The 22303-nt window shown below is 38.8% G+C and overlaps 1 protein-coding gene across 3 annotated transcripts in view; it reads left to right on the forward strand.

The window, feature by feature from the left end:
- The first annotated feature begins 18 nt into the window (after positions 1-18).
- Positions 19-22303, forward strand: part of samd4a (sterile alpha motif domain containing 4A) — a 48534-nt gene continuing 26249 nt past the window's right edge. The window contains exons 1-2 of one of the 3 annotated variants that reach the window (XM_079633859.1): positions 19-758; positions 2445-3028. In XM_079633859.1, coding sequence (XP_079489985.1) covers positions 2833-3028 — 196 coding nt within the window. In that variant the 5' untranslated portion in view covers positions 19-758; positions 2445-2832. Of the gene's footprint in view, positions 759-2444; positions 3029-9661; positions 9710-22303 lie in introns of those variants that run through there. The other 2 variants (XM_079633858.1, XM_079633860.1) reach the window with 2 other exon arrangements.

Below are 22303 nucleotides of genomic sequence, written 5' to 3' on the forward strand. Positions count from 1 at the left end.
TAAGCCTACTACATTTTTGTAAAGTTTCTATCTATCTATCTATCTATCTATCTATCTATCTATCTATCTATCTATCTATCTATCTATCTATCTATCTATCTATCTATCTATCTATCTATCTATCTCCTGATTTCAAACTGTGGTAGAGCAGCGCCATCTCATGGACGGAATCCGCTACTGCAACGAGCCTCGCTGTAGTTGAAGAATTCAAGGGCGGAATCGAATGTGTCCAAGTTTCCTTTTTCGACACTTTGTAACCCACATTCAGCGCGTCACAGTAGGTCAAATTTACAAAATTCCATTCTAAAACAAACGTCCTCAGACTTCGACGAACAGAACTTTTTATCTAGCTACCCCTCCCCTCTAAACAGTTCAAACAAAACTTCCACTCCTGCTGTAACATCGTCCAGTTTGATGCGGACACCTCTCGGACACTTTTTTCCCTAAAAAAAAAAAAAAAAAAAAAAAAAACTGATTCCCGGTCAGTCGTCTCCTGTAGGATAAGCAATACGATCTGCTCCCTAACTCCATTCTCTATTTTTGTGCTTCCTTGTGCTGCCAAGCCCCTGACGTAATGCTCCGTGTTAATTATTAGCATGTGGGAAGCGATGCCGAGACTCTCCTCTGCTGCTTAAACAAGAGCGACTGACTGCGGGGAGAAAAACCTCGTCAAGATGGACAAACACACTGACCCAGAGTGAAGGGGCACCGCTCCCCGTCCCGTCCTGCGACCAGCACCAATGCAACTGCGCCTTTAGGTAAGCCACTTCTGAGGGTTTTTACTAGAGCATATCAAGCCTTTTACTGTATAAACTTGGGTTGCAACATCTCTCGTCCCAGCTCTTTTTGCTACAACAGTAGCTTTCTATGGGAACTCTTTGGGTATGAAAAATGGAAATCACAACGCGTCTGTTTTATTAAAAGTTTTGGATTGTTCATTAATTATACTTAATAAAGAGGTTTAGGCAGGGTAACCAACCACACTGCTGATTTAAGAGTGGGGAATTGCTTCGGATGTAAAGAGTTGTGAAAATGAGGGCTGTACAGACTTACAGTAGGGACAGTCGAGCAACAATTTTTGGGAATGTTCTGGACAGTCTGCGATTCAGTTCGTTAAAGCTAAACTAGACGATCGCTTGAGTAGCCTATACCGCATGGACGCGAATAGAAACTGAAAGCCTGTTTATTTTTATTTGTCCACATGTGAGGCTTTTGGAGTGTGTAATTTAGGTTACCATACAGGACTCAGAAAAGATATTGAGGCTGCATTATTCTTGCGGAGTTCCCTTTTACAGTTCATCTGTGTGTAACGTCGTCAGCGTGTGCTTTTAATAGATGCTCACAAAATAACAGCATTTTTATAAACTCGCTCGCGACCGCTATTGTGTCAACTAGCCCCTCAGAAATACTTAAATTTGAATTAATCTCGCCTCAGACTCGAATCTTATCACTAAAAAGGATTTGTTCTCTTTGCAGGATCCATCGTTATGCCAGTAGGTGGCGATCAGCGAGTCTCTTTTGTGTGATTGAGTCATTGAATCGTCAAATGATTCATTAAAAGGCAGTCGCTTAGTCCAAAACAGGTTTTTGCTAACATAAGTGTGTTTAAGTCTGCATTCATAAAAATTGAATAGGCTGTATTAACTTAGTTAGCACATATATCTTGTGGTGAACAATTAATCTGTGTAATTTAATCCACAGAAAAAGGTATTTTTAATATAGACATTTGTCCCCATAGAATAGGCCTAAGTAGTATGACATTTATTCATTATTCTTAATTTGTGAAAGATCTTTTTTTTTCTCCTCTTTTCTGTCCTTTTTGTAATTGTGACGTGCAGAATTTAACGATCAAAAACGCTTGTTTATTCCTTTCGTTCGTGAACGAGATGCCGTTGCTGTTGTTCTTGTTCTTCTTTTCTTTTTTCATTTAGTTAATGAACTAATGCTAATTTCGTGTACTATAGTCAGAAAACTAGAAGTCTGTGCATTGAAATGAACACATTATTCATTCTCTTAAATGACTGGAAAGGAAAGTAGTGTTGTTTCATGGACTGAAACCATTGATATTTGCCAACTTGTTATAAATGGTTACCCTGTTTGTGTTTCTTGGAAGAAATTTTATGTACATGTCATTGTCAGTCTGAAAGAGTCAACCAACAGATTCCAAACGGTTCGGAAACCAGCAATGGTAGACTAATAGCTGGTAGACTAATAGCTGGTAGACTAATAGCAAGTAGACTATCATCTGGCCAAACCAGCATAAGGTAGTCATGCTTTTTTTGGAACTGGTTGAACAGCTAAAAGACCAGCTTGGTTTATAAAGTAGCTTCCAAAATACAATTCCCAGCTTAAAGATGACATTTTTTTTTACCAGGGCTTGCCTTTTTGTGTATGTTTTTCTTCAGAAGTATAGACTGTACAATCTCTACTCTTTACTTTTACAGAAAGGAGATGTTCTCTGTGGAAAATGCCATCAAGACTAAAGCTGGACAGTCACTGTATGCTGGAGGAAAGCTGAGGAACGTTTTGTAAGCCCGAAGTGCCCAGAGGGCAGGAGAGCTCTGACGAATACCACATCAAAAGCTTCAAACAGGGATTTCCTACCACCAAGCCTAACTCCCAAAACCCAAGAACAAAGATGCAATACGTTGGTACCCACTAGCAAATCAAATCTCAAAGGGCTATTCTCTGTCAAACCTCAAGTGAGGGCAAAAGCAAGTGTGTTTTTGTGTGGTGAGCAAAGCAACATCATTGGGTCGTGGCCATCTCTCTCTCCCCCTCTCGACGAACCCGATTTCCAATTCTTGGTACTGTGAGCCTGCCCACCAGATCATGATGTTTCGTGACCAGGTGGGAGTCCTCGCCGGCTGGTTTAAGGGTTGGAACGAGTGCGAACAGACAGTGGCGTTACTATCTCTCCTCAAGCGGGTCAGTCGGACCCAAGCACGCTTCCTTCAGCTCTGTCTGGAGCATTCCTTGGCTGACTGCACTGAGCTGCATGTTCTGGAAAGGGAGGCCAATAATCCAGGTCAGTACAGAAGCTACCACCTTTTCTGCCAGTACTGCTAACCGTATGCGAGCGCGTGGTGTTGAGCTGTACCTGTTAAGAACAGGTGCACCCAGGTCTTTTGGTTCATGTAGAGGTTTCTTGGTGTCTTTAACCTACCCATTAGACATTGGTACAACTTCCAGATTCGTGTAATCTCCAATCTGTATTTAAAAAGCTTAATATGTGATTTTGTATCCATAGTGTTAGGCTAAATTTGAGGACGTGTGCATGTGACCATGGAAAATTGCCAAATGACGAAAGAGCACATTCATTTATGCACAAGACCAACATGCTGAGCTGAAGGCATGACCTGAGGGTATTTCATACGTAAAGACAAATGTACCGTAAGAAAGAACTATTGTATATTTTCTTTCTTGCACACATACATGCTCTAAAACTCAAACATGGGATTCCCATCAGAGTTTATAGTGGGCTGAGGCTCATAAAGAGCCTCCTTGCAGTGGTGCGTGTTGTATTTTATATGAGGGATTTTAGTGCAGCTCTGTCATTGTTATTCTAAAACTTCAAGATGAAGACATCAAACTCATGAAGTTTTTAAAGTGGTCCTCACCCTGGTGTGTCCACTGACATTAAAACCAGCTGACGGGGTGCAGCCCATCTGAAACTCTTCTGGATGGTGTATTTCTGGTGTATGCTGTTGGAATCATATACGTTGATGATGAGTTTCTGGTTTGTTATTGCAGATGGTGGATTTGCATGCTTTTACTGTATGTGGTGGTGACCTTTTGAATGAACGCACTCCAAATGTGACTGTCTGTGCATGCCTACTGTACCTGTGCGATTCACCTAAGGGCAGTATTACGCAGTCCTGCCTATGTCAGCCCAAAGCTCATGTCAGCTTCCTATTACTCACCAGACGGCAGGGATTCTTTAGTTAATCAGCATATTTTCTTTCATTCAAGCAGACGTCTGGTTTAGCCTGGGCCCTCATTAACTATCTCACTTCAGACGGTTTAGTTGTCTGTTTTCCTGTATGAAGGTTATGTTTTGACTTGTTTAGATCAGCAAAATTTGAACGTTGATAATTTACAGAGTTTTTTAATTTTCTGACTTGGGTGTGGTTTTTAATCTACTTGGTTATTAAAGGATTTTTAAAATAAAGTGCGCAGAAAATATATTGTATTTAAGATGGCAAATTAGAAACGTGACTGATAAAAATTGATTAATAAACATTAATAATTTTTTAATATTAATTTATTATCTATGCAGAAATATATAATATATACCGGTATACGATTTCTATATAATATAGTCGGCATATTAAATAATTATAGTAAATTTGACCGTATATGTTATGTATATATACATATATACATATACGTGTGTATATTATATATATATATATATATATTTTTTTTTTTTTTAAATAATTTTATTAGATCATTAATCAATCTGTTAACAATATATTAGTGCTGTGTCAAATAATCGCATATAACATAAATGTTTTTTGTTCATATAATATACACACACACACACATATATATATACTTACATATAATTATATTACTATTACATATAAATTGTAATTTTGATTAGTCATGTTGAATTTTATTCTCATCTATCCTCAAATCAAAGTCCAATTTTCTTTCTTTCTTTTTTACAAACCTGTAAATGACCACTTTAAGACATCCCTGTTAATTAGAATGGTGTATTCGGAGTTAACTCCCAGCTGGAAGTTGAGTGGAAAGATGCAACTATTTGGAAAGAACTGTGCCAATGAGAGGAATCCACAATGACCTACTTATTTCCCTCTGTGAAGGAGCTGCCTTGTTCCCCTGACCCAAATGATGCAACTTATTTGCCTCTCATCTCCGTATCGTACACATTAACAAAATGCATGTGTGTTTTGTGTGTTAGTCACAGGTAAAATTGCATATGTTGTATTCAGTTTCATATCTTACACTTTAAATGCTAAAAAGGCTGTTTTTGTGGAGTAGAGTTTACATTTACTTGGTCACGATACCTTCATCTAGTTATATTAGACTTAGACACCATCAGTACAGTGGTTTAACTTGGCATATGTGCAATTAAGTATCTATGAAGCCAAAACACACAAAGCTACACAGCCCTGGCCTAGGTTTTGTTGTTGTTTGAATTTTTCGACCGTTCCATCCAGTGTGGACGTCAGATAAAACAGAGAGTGTGTGTAAATCCATGTGCGTAAACAAGAGAGGGTACATGTTTGTCGGAATATTATTCCTGTCTGAGCTGGTGTTTAACCCTTGGCCCTTTTTCCACCCCTCCACCTCACAGCCCAGAGGCAGAGTAGAGCCCGGACAGGAGGGGCACTGTTGTTATGAATGACCGACTTCATACGTGTGTGTGTGTGTGTGTGTGCGCGCGTGTGCGCGTGTGTGTGTGTGAGATGATGAAGGCTGTCGGAGTTGTTTTTCCAACATGGTGGCCTCTCTGAGATGCTGCAATGTACCTTCGGAAATGTCAAACACCCATACAGTATATACTGTATTAACCAAAGCAGCTGGACTGAAGTGACATTCCCCATTGTGACGGGTAATGTGACTGGAGAGTATTTGTGTTGACACACTGATATTTCTAAATGAACGTTGTCCTCCATTCACACTGTTGAACTATGGTATGTAGCGAATCTACAGTTAGAGCTGAAATGTTACGGGTTTTCAATGTCCCTGTCCCATAAATCAGTTTGTTTATGTGTCTTTTGGTTTTGCTTTGGTATTTGTCTGTGAATAATTGATTAACCAGTGATGGTTGGGGCCCTATAGATATAGCCTAGACATTGGCAAGTACTCATAATCATAGCATAATATGCAGGGTACCCGCGGGGTCTTAAAAGCATTGAAAAAGTCTTAAATTTGATCATCTCAAATTAAGGCCTTAAAAGCCTTGAATTTGGTAAACAAAGTCTTGGATTTCGTTACAAAGGTCTTATATTTTTTTGCTTTTCCTACGATTAAGTTCATACCGTAACAAAATTAACTGTTACTAATGTAGGCTAATTAAAAATTAATGCAGCGTTGAGTGCACCTTCATCCGCGCTTCTTCAGCAGTGTAGAGCGCGCGCATGGTTGCCAGATACTATTCATTCAAACCCCAAATCAGAGCTTTTCTGTTAAAAGAACATATTTTCTACACGGTCTTTTCAATAGTATCTGGCAACCATGCGCGCGCACGCGCTCTACTGCTGAAGAAGCGCGGATTATCTGAAAACACAGACAAGCTGGAGTTCTGCGATCTTTATTTGAGATTTTCTACTTAAATTAAAGTGTCATTCAGTCGGTCTGTGTTCTGTCACGAGCCGCTTGCGCTGTTTGTGCGACTAAATCTGCGATCAAAAGTGTTTTTAATGTAGATCATATTATACGAGCAAGAATGCAATGTTTCCCGAATATCCACACGATTTCAAATGTGACATTGATTTTATACAACAGTTAAAAAACAACAAAAGGGTAACATTAAGTGATTTACTGCATAAAACAGTAGTCAGGCGTATTGCTCTATTTTGCAACGAAATCTGTGGCTTTGAACGAATCGTGAGATTCAATGAATGAACGACTCGATGACTCGCTCATAAAGACAGTGAGTTACCGCCACCTACTGGCTATTTTAATATACTATTTTTATTAATATTAAACGTTTTTTAACATTGCATATTTATTGAACATTGTTTTATTTAAAGCATTATTTATGTTTAAAGGGTATTATAAAGGTTAAAAATTTAATGGAAAAATGTATTAAAGGGGGCAAATATTGTCCCTTAATGGAAAAGGTGTGACTGCAGTCTAAGTGGAAGAGAGGGGGTACCAGGGGGTACGGCACTAAAAAACATAAGAGAACCACGGAACTTAGGAAAAGGGATGTGTAGAATTGCACAAGTGCTACTGCTAAAGAGTGCAGTGTCAATTTCTCATAAGCTTAATTGAATGGCCTAGAGAGAATAATTATGACATTTTCTGTCTAAAGACTACATATAAAATAGCTACCTAAAGTAACTGCAGTTTGACTAAAAGTAATGACTAAAAGTTTGCATTAATAAGCATTTTCGTCTGAAGATGAAGACTTACTGAATCAAGAATGGCTGCCAAAATTAACACTGGCCTACACACACGTGCTCACTACAACGGTGTTGCGTATGTATTAAATATGACTGATCATTTAAATAAAATGTTTTATTTAATTCAAGTAGCCTACATGTACATAATTATTTTCTAGGGTTTAAAATTTATACAGATTTGACATTTTCCCCTCATACTTATGTTGGAATCGGTACGAAGTTGGCATTGAATTTCATTTGAAATGGTATTAAAAAGGTCTTAAAAAGCCTTGAATTTAAGCTGGAGGATCCTGGGGGTACCCTGAATATGGTTAATTTGACAATTATGCATTAATTTGATTTCACAGACACCTTTATTCAAAGCAACTTACATTGCATTGAATGTGTAGATTTTTGTTTATCAGTTAATGCATTTAATGGGAATCGTACCCATGACCTTGCTGTTGTAACTTGGCACTATGCTTTACAGTTTGAGGTACAGGACATTTCATTTTTAATGTAATGTGTAATGTAATGGTCAGTCTTAAAGGATTAGTTCCATCTAGAATTAAACATTTCCTGATAATTTACTCACCCCCACATCATCCAAGATGTCAATGTCTTTCTTCCTTCAGTCGAAAAGAAATTAAGGTTTTTGTGGAAAACATTCCAGTATTTTTCTCCATATAGTGGACTTCAATGGGGACCAATGGGTTGAGGGTCCAAATTGCATTTTCAATGCTGCTTCTAATGGCTCTACACGATCCCAGCCGAGGAATAGGGCGGAAAACTCTATTTAATTTTCTCCTTCAACATCAAAATCGTCCGCCATCGTTTTACCTTTTTTTTGTAAAGGGTGTTTGACTTACTCTCTGCACGTTCGCTTTGTAAACACTGGGTCGGCACTTCCTCCCACGTCATGCGTGCCAGTAGACAGAAGATTTTAAAACGAGCGGTTCATTCGTAAGACCTTACCTTCATGCTGTGGGAATACCAACCGGAAGACAGAACAAAACAAGCGCAGCTCTGAAAAGGGGTGGGGCTACATAAGGTCTATAATCCTCCAACGCGATCCAGGACGCCATTAAAAATAAACTGTCCACTTGTTCCTGCAAGTCTGTACAGAGACGCAAATGAGCTGTTTTAACAGGTGTGATGTAAAACTATTGGTCGATGTCTTGCTCTGGAGGCAGGCATATGCAAATGCTTTTGCCCGTGTGACATCAAAAGTCCCCCAACATCCAAGCGAGCCACTTTTGGAGCTTGATTAAATAAATGCTTTGTTTATAATCTGGAGAACGTTTTAAGCTCTGAAACTTGCAGGATGATTTAATTGTACAAAGCCCTCTTATATGTCAAAAGATCAAGGCAAATTTGATATCTCATGTCATGACCCCTTTAAGGAAAGAGGCAAAATTGTATTATTTTATTTTATTTGGAAACATGCACACAACAGAAAATGTAGACTTATTTGCAATGTTTAAAATGTAGCTTTTTCTATTGCTGTACAATAGACAGCAATGCCATACAGGTTTGAAAGTATAATAGTTAATTTAGGACTGCTAATTATACCTTCAAATGTTTTTAAAAAAGATTTTAAAAAAAGAAATGCTGTCTTTTCTAACATTACTAATATATTTAAAACTATTTTTACTTTAGTGTATGAGTTTTCTACAGCTTCTTTTTACATTTGATTTTGATTCTTTTCTTAAAAGTGGAACTGAACACATTACGAGTAAGTATTACATTTGGGAAGGAAGATAATTAGGCTACATTGAGAATAATGCTGCTCTATGATTGTGAGTTTGTGTGCTTGACTGCCTTCATCCACTGACCTTGAGACGCACCTCCCCTAGTGACCAGTGTCCAGACCCTTCTCCTGTCCGGCCTGTTTTTTTTGTTTTTGTTTTCCTCTTCTGCCTTTCGGAGAACGTCAATGAGCTGCTTGGAAAAGAAAGAGTGCTTGTTTCTGGTTTGGGTGTCGAACTGTTACATCGCACCCACGCATGAGCAAACAGTTTATTTCTGGCCCTCGGTGTGTTCCGTGAACTCATACGCAACCCTAGGGAGAGCCATGGAGAACCTGCCAAAATATTCCTTTTTGCTCTGAATCAAACTCTCCTTTTTTATAGTGTCAGCCCTTTTTGAAAGTATGAGATGAGTTGAGTCAGTGTGAAAGTCCTCCCCTTGTCTTCTGTGTTGGCTTAACCATTTTAAAGTGGTGACGTTGATAGGTAGGACATACAGTACACTTCATGTGAGCTGATGTTGTCTGTCATGTAGAACAGAAAGGATACTAGGGCAATTTCCTGGGAAGTTCTCCAGCACTATCAGATTACTGGTCTGTTGGAGTCACTAATAGTCCCAGTATCACCAATATTGCTGGTGTAAAGACAGGGGCACACCAAGTCTCTAGTCCTACGCCGGAGTTTTTGGGCCGATTTTGCATTTTGAGCCGAATGTGAGAGAGAGATCTCTGATTAGCAAACGAGTTATGAAAGCAAGCAAAGAAGTCAAGACGGTACAGACAGAAGGCTGTTATAATTTTACGTCATCTTACTTGAGCTTTCGAATGCAATAACATGAGCCGACTGGAATGAAGAATGTGACCATGATTGATATTCAAAATGGTAAGCAAGCGCTACTTTGTTTACGGTTTGTTTATCTGTAGTCCTAGTTATTGGTTTCCCTTTTTGAATGACAAAAATAGACTATTGATACCTGCTGATATACAAGTCAAGTCACCTTCATTTATATAGCGCTTTTAACAGTATGGATTGTTTCAAAGGAGCTTTACAGTGATAATAGAAAGGAGTGTAACAGTGAAGTTGCGAAGATCATTAGTCATTAACTTAGGGTCCGCTAACACGACACCGTTCTAACAGAAAACCCTTAACGCGCTCCGGCCGCCCATCCGCACAAAAAATGCCTGGTGTCTCGAGAACGCACTCCCTGAAATATGTTCGAAGGTGCAAGCAATTATCCGTTTTCTCTGCGCAAACCTCAAAAAACGCAAACATGCGCATCAGGTGTTCGGTCGTATGCGCGTTTGAATATATATATGTGCGCAGGCGTGTAGTCCTTCACAAATCAACCCTCAACAAACTACTTGTTAGGCCTTAAAAATGTATAATTCAGAAACTTTTGTCGCATCTGCGTAGCCACGCGAACCGGAATTATCCCGACAACGTTTTATCTGAATAGAGGTAAAGGGAAGAAAGCCTTCACAGGGGTATACAGGTATTTACTTATACAAAGGTGCAGAACGGACATGCTAGTTGACTGTCGCCTTTAGTCCTTTTGGTGTGTTCAAGCGCAGCTTTTTGGCCGAGACGCAGCCGATGAGAGGCAACAACAGTAAGCTTTCAGCTTTGCTATACAGTAGTTCTTTGACGTCAGCTTGGAGTGTAAAATTAAACCATCATCCACATGTTGTCCAAATGAGCCCTTGAGTAAGATGTCAAATTTTCTTTGATTAAGTGTGCTGTATGTTGCTTTGGATAAAACATCAATATACCATCTCTCTCACATTATTCTGCTGGACTGGTTTCCCCTTATATAGTAGAGTTGTCTTTTTTTTGCAATACCTGCACTTGCTTTATCTCTCTCAATCTCCAGACCTGAAGACTCTCTTCTTCTTGTTCAGCAGGTCTTTTTTGGCTCTATAGTGATTTTATGACTTGTTGCTAGTAAAACACAAAATAGCCTACTTAAAGGGATAGTTTACCCAAATTTTACATCGTACAAAGCCATTCAACGAACTTTTTTGGCAAAACCATGTATTTATGTATTAGCATTTTTTTTAATTGAATATAAAACATTAGCTAGCTATTAATGTGTTGTATACAGAAGACCTTGAACATTTGCCAAAAAAATATCAAAATTGAACTGAAAATCTTTCAGGAGAAGCTCAATGTAGTGTAATTAGCATTAACTTTGCCCTCTCAGACACACTTTTCTTTGTTACCACTTCTCGTTTTTCACGTTTAAAGTTGTGTAAATCGTGGCGCCGATGTTAACTTTGTTAAGGTGTCTCAGAAAAATGCTGAGCTTGGATGACATCAGCACTCGAGTCAGTCTGGGTGATAACTTACACATCACCTGTTTCTCATCTTAATGAACGGCAAAATATGCTCATCTCAGCGAAAAGGAATGGATGACATGCAGGTACTTGAAAGGCATAAGATATATCACCCTTTCTCCTTACTGAGTACAGTTGCTTTCCTTATGGCATCTCTGCTGCTGTTGAAGGAGACTGTGTTTTATTTGCGGTTTTGTCTATTGTGCTCAACTGCAAATCGGTTTGATTAGAGACAGGAATAGTTTAGTCCTCTTTTATGTTGGTTACAGGCCGTTTTCACGCATGTGGCATTTTGTCATTTGGGAGATTCTTGTGTCTTATGTTGTCTTGAGTTTGATCTTGAGTCTTCCCAGGACATAATGATGATTCGGCTATAACACATCCAATTATTCATTTTTACCATGGCCAGGCCAGGAGAGTTGAGCGATATACCTGTTTTATATGATATACCATTAGACATAGACATGCATTGCTTGCATTAAAAAAAAAATGTTGAGCTGGTACCGATGAAACAAGTAGTTTATTATTTTTAAGTAATTTATTTATGGATAAAATTGCAATTTTAATGTATTGCAATGAATATGTCTGTTTAGATAAAACATATAAATAAGATGATGATGATATAAGACAATACGACTGATTTTTTTAGTAGTTGTTTTAAAACTAATTTTCTATGAAAATGTGGCTAACACCTTACAAAAAGGTTCCATTTGTTATGTTAATGCATTAAATAACATTATTACATGGCTTGGTTAAATTCTAATGTAGAATGCGGTCCGTTATTTCTTGATAACACACCGTTGCCATGAAAAACAGTGCGTTGCCATGGACACGGTGTTCTTTAACGGAAGCAATACAATCATTTTTAAATCAATAAACTCCTTTTTAAATCAATATTTTGTGTCAAATTAGGTAGGTAGCCATGTAATAAGCGCGATAATGTAGAGCGAGGCGGTTGTTATAGCGAATACAACCCCTTCAGGCTGATTCAAGACATCAGACTGTCGGGGTTGTATTCGCTATAACAACCGCCTCACTATACATTATCCCATACTTAACAATGAGCAATACATTTGTTTACAATATTTTTTCATCTTAATGTTAGTTAACTGTTTGTTGTTATTTCATGTTAGCTCAGGTCTATTAAATAATATTAACCAATACAACTTTAAATTTTAATAATGTATTAATAAATGTTGAAATTAATATTAACTAAGATTACTAAATGCTTTTTTTTGCAAGTATTTTTCATTATTTCATGTTAACTAATGTAGTTAGTTGTAACTGTGTTGTAAATGTGTATACTTTGATATAATATGCACTACTGTTAAAAAAAATATTTAGGCTTTGATAATAAAAAAACAGTAATATTGTGAAATATTATTATAATTTAAAATAACAGTTTTATATTTTAATATATTTTAAAATTAAGTAATGTCTTCCGGTAAATGCAAAGCTGAATTTTCAGCATCATTACTCCAGTCTTCAGTGTCACGTGATCCTCCAGAAATCATTCTGATATGCTGATTTGCTCCACAAGAAACATTTCTTAATATCATCAATGTTAAAAACTGTTGTGCTGCTTAATATTATTGTAGAAACTGTGATACACTTTTTTTTAGGATTCCTTGATGATTAGAATGTTAAAAAACAGCATTTATTTGAAATACTTTATAGCCTAAATGTATTTACTGTCACTTTTGATGAATTGAATGTGTCTTTGCTGAAAAGATGGTGAAATCTACTGGCGAGGTTCTCTACTGGTCTCCTCTCCACCTCCTGTGTCCTGCCTCATGCTTCTCTCGGTCATGTCTCCCGCACCGTCCGACCGGTTCTGTAGCTCGTGCCACACTTCGGTTGAGCTGTCAGTGCACGCTTGACTGCAGCAGAGAACAATGCATCGAGACACTCGCTCTTCACATACCTAGTAGTTCTCTTTGCTTTACTCGGTCTTGAGTGTGTCTTTGGTGAGGCTGGTGTCATGTCTCTTTGTGGCTACTGTTTAGTATGCGTTATTCTGCAGCTGCAATACATAGTGCAGGCAGCTGCATCGCGGTGCCACAATGCAGACTTTGTTCAAAAGTGCTGATTGCGCTTTTAAGAGGTCAGGCTGAGACTCTCCCCCTCCCACCACTCCTCCGTTCAGCTCCCAGTTTGTATTTGAGTTTGAGGATGTGTTCTTTTCAGTTGCCCTAAATGGAACAGATCAGCTCGCAAAAGAAGCTCTGTTCTCTCTCCTGCAGGTACGGAAATAAAGATTTCTTCCGAATAGGAAAATAATGATCGGTGAATGAGGAGGGGGTTCAAGTAGCACAGAGGCCCAGACATTTCCTTAAATAGAGCTCTCCGAGCTCAAATCCGCAGACTTGAGGCTCACATTCCAGGAATAGCTCCAGCTGTGACATTCTGCGCCACACGAACACACACACACAAACCCCTGGAACGTCTACAGGTAGACTAAATTGATGTTCCATCAGTCAAGGCTTTTATAGATGTTACATCCATCTGGTTACAGTGGCGCATTGTGCCAGAGTTTGTCCCCAAAATTTCCTTGAGAAAAAAAAAATCTATAAAGCCTGATTTTTATTTATTTATTTATTTTATGTTCAATCTTTATAGGAACACATCAGGTTTGACTTGGGACTTGCTCAAAAGTTGTATTTTTATTATTTGACAAAACAAAATCTGTTTTAACTTGATAATTAAAGGGGTGGTTGATTGCGATTTCACTTTTTCATTTTAAATAGTGTGTAATGTTGCTGTTAGTAAATGAACAGTATCTGCAAAGTTGCTGCGCTGAAAGTTCAACATAAGCAGAGATATCATCTTTTAAAAATCAGGAAGTTTAATGCCTACAAAAACGACTCGAATGGGACTACAACGAGATACTTCCCGGGTTTTATACGTAACTAACCCATACATTTACATCAACCCTCCCTACGGAATATGGAAAAAAAAAGGGGCATGGCCATATTTCTGCGGCTTTGTCGAAGAGGAAGAGTCATATTGGAGAGCTGTAGCCATGCCGTCTAAAGTTTGTTCTTTTTAGTCAGGTCTTCTGTGTTTGGGCTTCCTACGGACGCTGTAGTTCGTCAAGAATGGCTAAAATTTATGTTTGATTATGTTCCTGAAAATTACAATCGTAATTTAGCTCTCTGTGCTGCGCATTTTACGGAAGACAGCTTCCAGAATCTCCACAAATTCAATGCCGGATTAAACAAAAAACTGTTACTAAAACATGAAGCATGCAGTTCCAACTTTAAAACCAGAGGCATCCGTTGTTGGACCACAACCTGTAAGTAAGACTTAATCATTTTAAATTTATTTGGATGTATAATTTCAGACGTAATGTTTTAGTTTTATCAGGGACGTAAACAAATGCCAGCGCTGGCGTTAGTAGCCGCAATTTCGTGTGTCTGACAAACTTGTACAAACATTTTGGACCTGAATTTGTAATTATGTACTAATTTTGTAAATGTATTTTCCATGTATACTTTATGACGTAATTTTTCGATTTGATCAAGAACGTAAACCAATGCCAACGCTAGTTTGTTTATAGTAGCCACTAGCCAGTTAGTTCGATGCTATTTTGTGTGTATAAGACACACGTGTATAAAGTTTAAAAAATTATATGTAATCGCAACAGCAAACTTCAGCTGCGGTATTACTCAATCATTTATTCAGTTATATTAAATGTTGAATCAGGAGAAAACCGTATCTCAAAAGCTAAAAAACAGCAGTGGCATTTTCGATTTTCAAGTATCGAAATTATTATAGAATAGAATAGAATAATAATATATAAAAAAATTACCATTCAGAAACGTTTTGTAAGAGCCGTGTTTGGGGAGGTTCTGCTTGACTCTCTTCATTGCTGCTTTCTGGGTCTGATTCTGGCTCAAACTGACGGCAGTATTGAAAACTTTATTTACATTTGACCGGAGCATATGCGACTTTCGCCCGTAAAGGTGATGGGCGTGAAGTTTCCGGACAACGTGCACTACGCAGTTTAGCCAATTACAACACACCGGCCCAACTAACCAATCTGAGCCCATTGCCTGTTTCTGAGGGAGTGGTTTCATAGAATCAGGAAGTCAACCGGACGTTCAAATGACAGAGGAGAAAGCGGCTTACAATAAAGATGAAATTTATGAAAAACAAGGCTTAAAAAAAAAAAAAAAACGAAGACATGTTATATTGCACCCCATAAACACAATCATGCAAAGAAAAAAAGCAGTAAACCTCCCCTTTAAAGGTATAATTTTTTTAAATATAATTTTAGATTTTTGCTGAACAATTTCACCATTTGTGCATGGTATTAATTGTGCATGCCCATTTTCTTTATTTAAAAAAAAAAGTACAAAACCTTTGTTGTCATCTAACGCTAATCTTTAAAAACACCAATAATTTGATAAAACAGTTTAATCTTTAGAAAATGATTTCCCATTTTTGAGACTGTTCATTAAAAAGTTTTTTATTTTTTATTTTGATTTGTAATTTACTTCAAATTTACTTAAATATACTATTTTAACATCATCCATTTATTGATGAACAGCAACAATTTACCGGTAGGCATTTATTATTTTTAAGTTCTTTCTTGAAGTATACAATTGTTTTATTTTATATGGAAATTGTCATAAGTACTACAATTTTTAAGCAGATTTTAGTTACTTTTTCATAAAAAGGAATAGGATTTGTAGTTATCCACCATTCATCAATCATGTTATCATTATTATTCATTTACATTTTACAATTCTGAGGTGTCTGACACTCTTATTTCTGTTATTCTAACCAAAATTATTCTAGCTTTTCAATGTATTTAGATAATACAAATTACATGAAGGGACTTTAAAGTCAAATGACAATTGTTAAAGGGCACCTATTATGACATTTAAAATGTTCCTAATGTTGTTTAGGGAGTCCCCAACAACAGTTTTACATGCATGCAATGACAAAAAACACTTTTGTTGTCGTATAATATGCATTTATTTTTCCTGATTTGCTCACCGACTCCCAAATGATTCGTTCAACGACTCGTTTTCCCAAACCCCTCCTCTGCGCGACGCTAATCTGCGATTGGTCAGATGACCCAGCAGTGTTTACAGAGATAATACTTATTTTTAACACGGAGTACAATGATGCTTTTATCAATTAAATTGTGTTATAATAATGATTATAGTCCACTGCTTTATAGTTTGTAGTAAAAAAACGAAAAATAAGATAAAGAATTTAATGTTATGTTAGCGAGCATAGCCCAGAGTTCATATTGTAAAAGCACAATCAGTCTTTGTTTGCATTAGCCCGATGCATAAACAAAACGTTTTTACACAAAAAAAATGCAGTTACGTTACTACGAGGTATTATTCTATTCTTTAAGACAACTCCGAAAACAACGACAAACACTTCACATATCTCAATACAATTGCCATTGAAGACCTAGAAGCTAAACGGTGCTTACACAACAAACAAAATAATTATTAAGCATGCTACATAAAATATAAAAGCAAAAATTATTAATAATAACACTTACAGGTTGTGATACGGAGGAGGAAGCTGATGCAAATACACTTGGAACTGAACCTTCCTTCAATATCAGCCGACTCGCGAATCCAAGTTTGATTGCATTTAAGTTGGTAAAGCAATCGTCTTCAAAATGGCTCGAACAAAGCACAAGGCTCGGACTACACTTCTGTGGTATGGGGGGGGGGGGGGGGGGGGGGGGGTATGAATGGAGCAGGTTTTTGGGGCCAAAGTCTGAGGGCTCATATTTTCCTCACTGACTGCTGATGAGGAGAAATATTAGCACTCTTTAGCAAAACAATCATAATCCTTCATATCAAAAGAAAAATGCAACGACTAGGCCATTCATTATTGTGATTATGGAGGAATCGTTCATAGTCAACATATTTTTGCGGTTGTCGTTTCAGCGATTATCACAGATAATCAAAATATCGGAATGTCCCTTTTTTTAGGATCAGGCCAAACCTGTTTTTGCACTGCAGCACATTTGGATCAAGATGAAAACAGCATTACTCATTTGCACAGGTTGGAAGCTTGTCGGGGCTTTCATTCAACATCTTAAAGATCAGATAGAAAAAAACGCTTCGGGGTCAGTGAATGGGGTTCACATGTGGGACGTGACGAGCTTCCTGCATTTGAGAGCGAGAGCTCATCATCCGTTCTGAACAATAGAGACACGCACAGATGACTCGGAGCCACTGTGACTGCTGTGTCTACTGACAGAGGCAGGTGTTTCCCACTTTGTTGTCTGTCCAGCTGAGCTCAATGGTTAGTTAGCCTGAGCTGCTATTTCCAACATCGAACAGGATTAGCGGCCATAAATATCACTGGCTCAAAGGAAGAGAGGAAGAAAGTGTATGCGCGAGTACAGACAAACTCTCAGTACAATGCGCCTGCCAAGCCAAAATTAGAACTGTCGGCCTCATTCTCTAATTTCTACAGCAGACGTAACATTTGGCGATTTGTGCGCGAAGAGGAACTGAGGGGGCGGATGACCTGAAGTTGCATGTTTACACCCTCTGGGTAATTAATTCAGCTGACCAAGGGCAACTCTGTCTGTGTAGGAGTCAGAAGGTCAGGACCTTTGAGGCAGACAGAGGAAGATGGCCATGCCTTATTTCAATCAAATATGGTTGGCAAACCTTCACAAATTCAACTCGCCTGAGAGCTGAATAATGGCGTAACTGACTGTTACAACATAACATGCCCACAAACAAACATGGTCTTTGCATACAAGTTTATTCCCAGTTTTGAGAATGCAATAAATTTGTGCCATCAAGAACTTGTAATATATTCACAGAAACCGATTTCATTCCCAATGGGCAGTGCCAATTTGTTATCTGTATGGCTTGGCCCAGCTACTGTACATACTGAAATTTAGGTGCACTATAAGGCCCAGACAGGGTGCCGGTGGGGTCCGGGCCTGTGGAGACCTGTAGAGATCGAGCCATTGCCTGTTAAAACTGCTGTTGAAGAAAGGTGGGGCCACTAAAGTTCAACAGGGGCCTCTTTTACATTCTTTCTTTCTCTGCCAACTAAAGCGTCAGCCTCTCCAGAGCTTCACGCACACTCCCCGTGGGTGTCATTTCAGGATACCACACATCGATTCTGTCATTTTTTTCATTCTTTCCTCTGTTACTTCTTGGAGTGTCATCTGAGGCTTTCCTCCCAGCCTTCCCACTCACAGGAGTGTCTTATTCCGGACTCCTGGGAATCTTTTCAATGGGCCTCTGTCCTTCACATGGAAGTGTTTCCACTGGTCATTAGGTGGAATGGTGTTTGGTTTAGCCATACGGTAATTCTCCTTACTTTTTTTTCTTTCTCTTTCCCTCCCTTTCCTTTCTCTATATCAATGATGCTCCATATTTCTCTCCACAGACAACTCTGGTGAATGCATTAGATCTTGGGGAGCCCGTTTAAGGAAGTGTTTGCTAAAGTAGCGTTGAGGGGGATGATCTCAAAAAGAAGGTATGTGTCTAACCAGCGTCCTTTCGGATGCAACGCACCCCAGTCGGAAACTGTGCATTCTTCTGTTAGACCTGTGGTATGCCAGAACATTCCGCACTGCTGAGCTGGAGCAAGCAGCCAGAGGGATGGGTGGGGCATCCTCGCTCGCACTCTCTCTCTCCGCTCTCTCTCTCTCTCTCTCTCGCTCGCCACTTTTTCCAAATAGGCCATTTTTCCTTTCCCCTCTTTCCCTATTGGAAAAATCTCCTCGTTGCAAGTTCGTACTGTGTCCACAGACCAATTCCAGTGTTGTTGTTTTTTCCCTCATAAGTGGAAAAAAAAAAAGTACAGACAGACCTAATTTTTAGATCTTCTGATGTGTTATACAGCAGGTTTGGTTATTTTACAGCTGCGTCTGGTGTGTATTGGCATTATTCCTGAACCTGAGGTTGTGTGTCCACTGTCTCCCTCCGAAGAGATTAAAAAGTGGTGCATCATCCTCCCAGGAACACATTGTGTCCTTACGTTGTTGACTCAACAACTATAAAAAAAGGAATGATCCTGTTCTAAACCAACTCTTGCTGTGTTTGTTGTGCTAACAAGACAAATATTGGACAATAGTTGAGCCCAGGATCACCGTGGATGCAGCCACATTATGAATTGTATTACCCTAATGTTTTTTTTTATTACTGTTTTCTTTTATTGGTGCTGTTGAAGTACCTTTTAGTATGTACAAAAGTTTGGGCTCAGAAAGATCAGCCAATGAAATGAATGGCAGCAACTCAATGCTTTTAGGCATGTAGACATGGTCAGGACGATCTGCTGAAGTTCAAACTAAGCATCAGAATGGGGAAGAAAGGTGATTTAAGTGACTTTGAACATGGCATGATTGTTGGTGCCAGACGGGCTGGTCTGAGTATTTCAGAAACTGCTGATCTACTGGGATTTTCACGCACAATCATCTCTAGGGTTTACCGATAATTGTCTGAAAAAGAGGAAATATCCAGTGAGTAGCAGTTCTTTGGGCAAAAATGTCTTGTTGATGCCAGAGGTTAGAGGAGAATGGCCAGACTGGTTCGAGCTGATAGAAAAGCAACAGTAACTCAAATTACCACTAGTTACAACCGAGGTCTGCAGAAGAGCATCTCTGCATGCACATCACGTCAAAGCTTAAAGCAGATGGGCCACAGCAGCAGAGGATCACACCGGGTGCCAATCCTGTCAGCTAATAACAGGAAACTGTGGCTACAATTGGCATGGGCTGACCAAAATTGGACAATAGAAGATTGAAAAAGGGTTGCTTGGTCTGATGAGTCTCGATTTTCTGTTGTGTCATTCAGATGGTTGGGTCAGAATTTGTCATTAAACAACATGAAGCATGGATCCATCCTGCCTTGTATCAATGGTTCAGGCTGTTGGTGGTGTAATGGTCTCGGGTATATTTTCTTGCCACACTGAGCACCTTGTTGAATATGTGCAACGAAGAATTAAGGCAGTTCTGAAGGCAAAAGGGGGTCCAACCCGGTATTAAAGTGTACCAAATAAAGTGGCTAGTGAGTGTATATTTATATTAGAAATGTAAGACTGTACTAGGCCTATGGGTTTACTATGGAAATCTGATACCATAGTACTTTTTTTTTTAAGAGACAAAGGTGAAAATGAGGTCACAAAACCACATTTCAGTGACCTTCTTACTGTGTGCAGTGTGTCAGCACATGGTGTGTGTGGTTTCAGTTGATGCCGTCTCTGATGGTCTCGTATAAATAGGGTGTTATCACCAGTCCCCTGGTGTTTGGATTCGGTGTTGTGGCCATCCTATTTTTAGCTTGAGAGAATCATGTGTCTGACAAACACATCTCCTCCCATGCAGACGTAGGCATGTGCGTGACTGTTTGTATGACTGTGCATGTGTTTTTATCAGCCGCCAATTGTGTCCCTGGTGTTAATGGAGCATCTGATGACATATGATGAGGGGGTTGCATGATATCCAGGCGTGTATCTATCCAGGTTCAGGAGGGGCACTGATGCTGTGACCGGCCTGCAGGGGGTTTATATTCAGTCTCTCATTATAAGTGACTCAAAGTTCATCTAATTAAAAGGAGAAAATGTCTGTCTGCGTACGGTCGGCTGAATGGTCTCTAATGTGCACCGCTTGGGTTTAACCACCCTTCTCCGTCTGGTGAACAGCATGTCTGTCTAAGTTCTGTTTGTTTGTTTGTTAAAGGTCTGTCGATGTACAGTCTTCATCACACTGGCTACTTTGCTTCATGTGCAACATAGCGACTAATATCTCTCTGACACCCTATGCCAGGAGATACACTTCGATATTGACATTGATTATTAGTATTATTGTGTGTATGAGATTGAATCGGTAATGTTAAATTAATGATTCAGACTCTCATAAAAACAATGGCTGAATTCAAAAAAGCATACTAGTAGCATACTATATTTTTTTCTATTTCATATTTTATATGTAAAATTAGAAGTAGGATGATTGTATCACATTCCAAATTCAGCAGTCTTGTTTTATTCCTGAATAGAGTTGTCAAAAAGTACCAAGTAAGTATCAACTTCGGTACCAAGTCGGTATTGAAATCTTTTAATTGTGACGCTTTGAGTGCTGTTGAGCGGAATCGTAAACACCTGATTGACCATTGTGTTCACGCACTCATCGGATATGTCTGTGATTGGTTCTGAAGTCGATTTATGATTGTCTCACTCATAAACACAGTGGCTGAATTTGAATTGCTACCCTTACTATATCTGTCAGACCTTTGTATGTTAAAATTAGGAGTAGAATGAGCATGATATCCCAAATTCAGCCAGTCAGTCGTTTCGTTCTTGAACAAATCAGTTGGTTGAATGATTCATTGACCTGCTCATAATGTGTTTAGTGAGGCTCACTCAAAAGGAATAGTTTCAGTCAGTGTTTTTGCTCTGGCCTTGCTCCTCTAGAGTAGCTTGTGCACTCGAACATTGTGCCATTGAAGAGCAGCTTCTAATTTAAGCCAATTGGAAGGTTAAGTGCAAGGGGTGGTGAAAAAAACAAATTACGGCCGAACTCAGGGATGTTTGGAAGCTCAGTTCCCTGAGAGCGGGCGCCACGTGGAGTTCACTGGAACACATTGTTTTACTGTCTAAAAATGACTCAGTGAAGCCTTAAAGAAGGGCTTTCCTCAGACTGACCGCTGTGAATCAACTGTGATTCACAGACTCCCTCCACAATGTTGCTTTCACTCCGTTTCGGCCTCTTTCTCTCTCTTTCTTTGAGTCACATCCGACTTTTTCGTTCCAATGCTTTAGTTTATAGTTGTAAACACTTTAAATAATGTAAAATGAGGGCAGTTTGGTGGATAAGTCAAAAGAAGAGTTTAAAAAAGGAGAGAGTTGTGGGCACAGAAGGAGAGTCAGAGAGAAACGCATTCCTGTGAGGGTTACGTTCCACAATAACTATGAACCGACTACTTAGCTATGAGATATGAATTAGTATGTTTTAAGTACCTTTCACTGGATTACAGATCAAAAAAGCTTAATCCAGGTTTGCTCGTCCTGTGTGTGCTCTCCTAGCCTGGTCAAGCTGGTTTTAAAGTTTTTTTGGGAATTTAACTGCTGGCTAAGTCACTAGACCATTTTGCCAACATTTTTCAGTTGCATAAACATAAACATTGGGCCAGTTGCA

Source organism: Phoxinus phoxinus, assembly GCF_949152265.1.
Source record: "Phoxinus phoxinus genome assembly, chromosome: 13".
Classification (NCBI taxonomy): domain Eukaryota; kingdom Metazoa; phylum Chordata; class Actinopteri; order Cypriniformes; family Leuciscidae; genus Phoxinus; species Phoxinus phoxinus.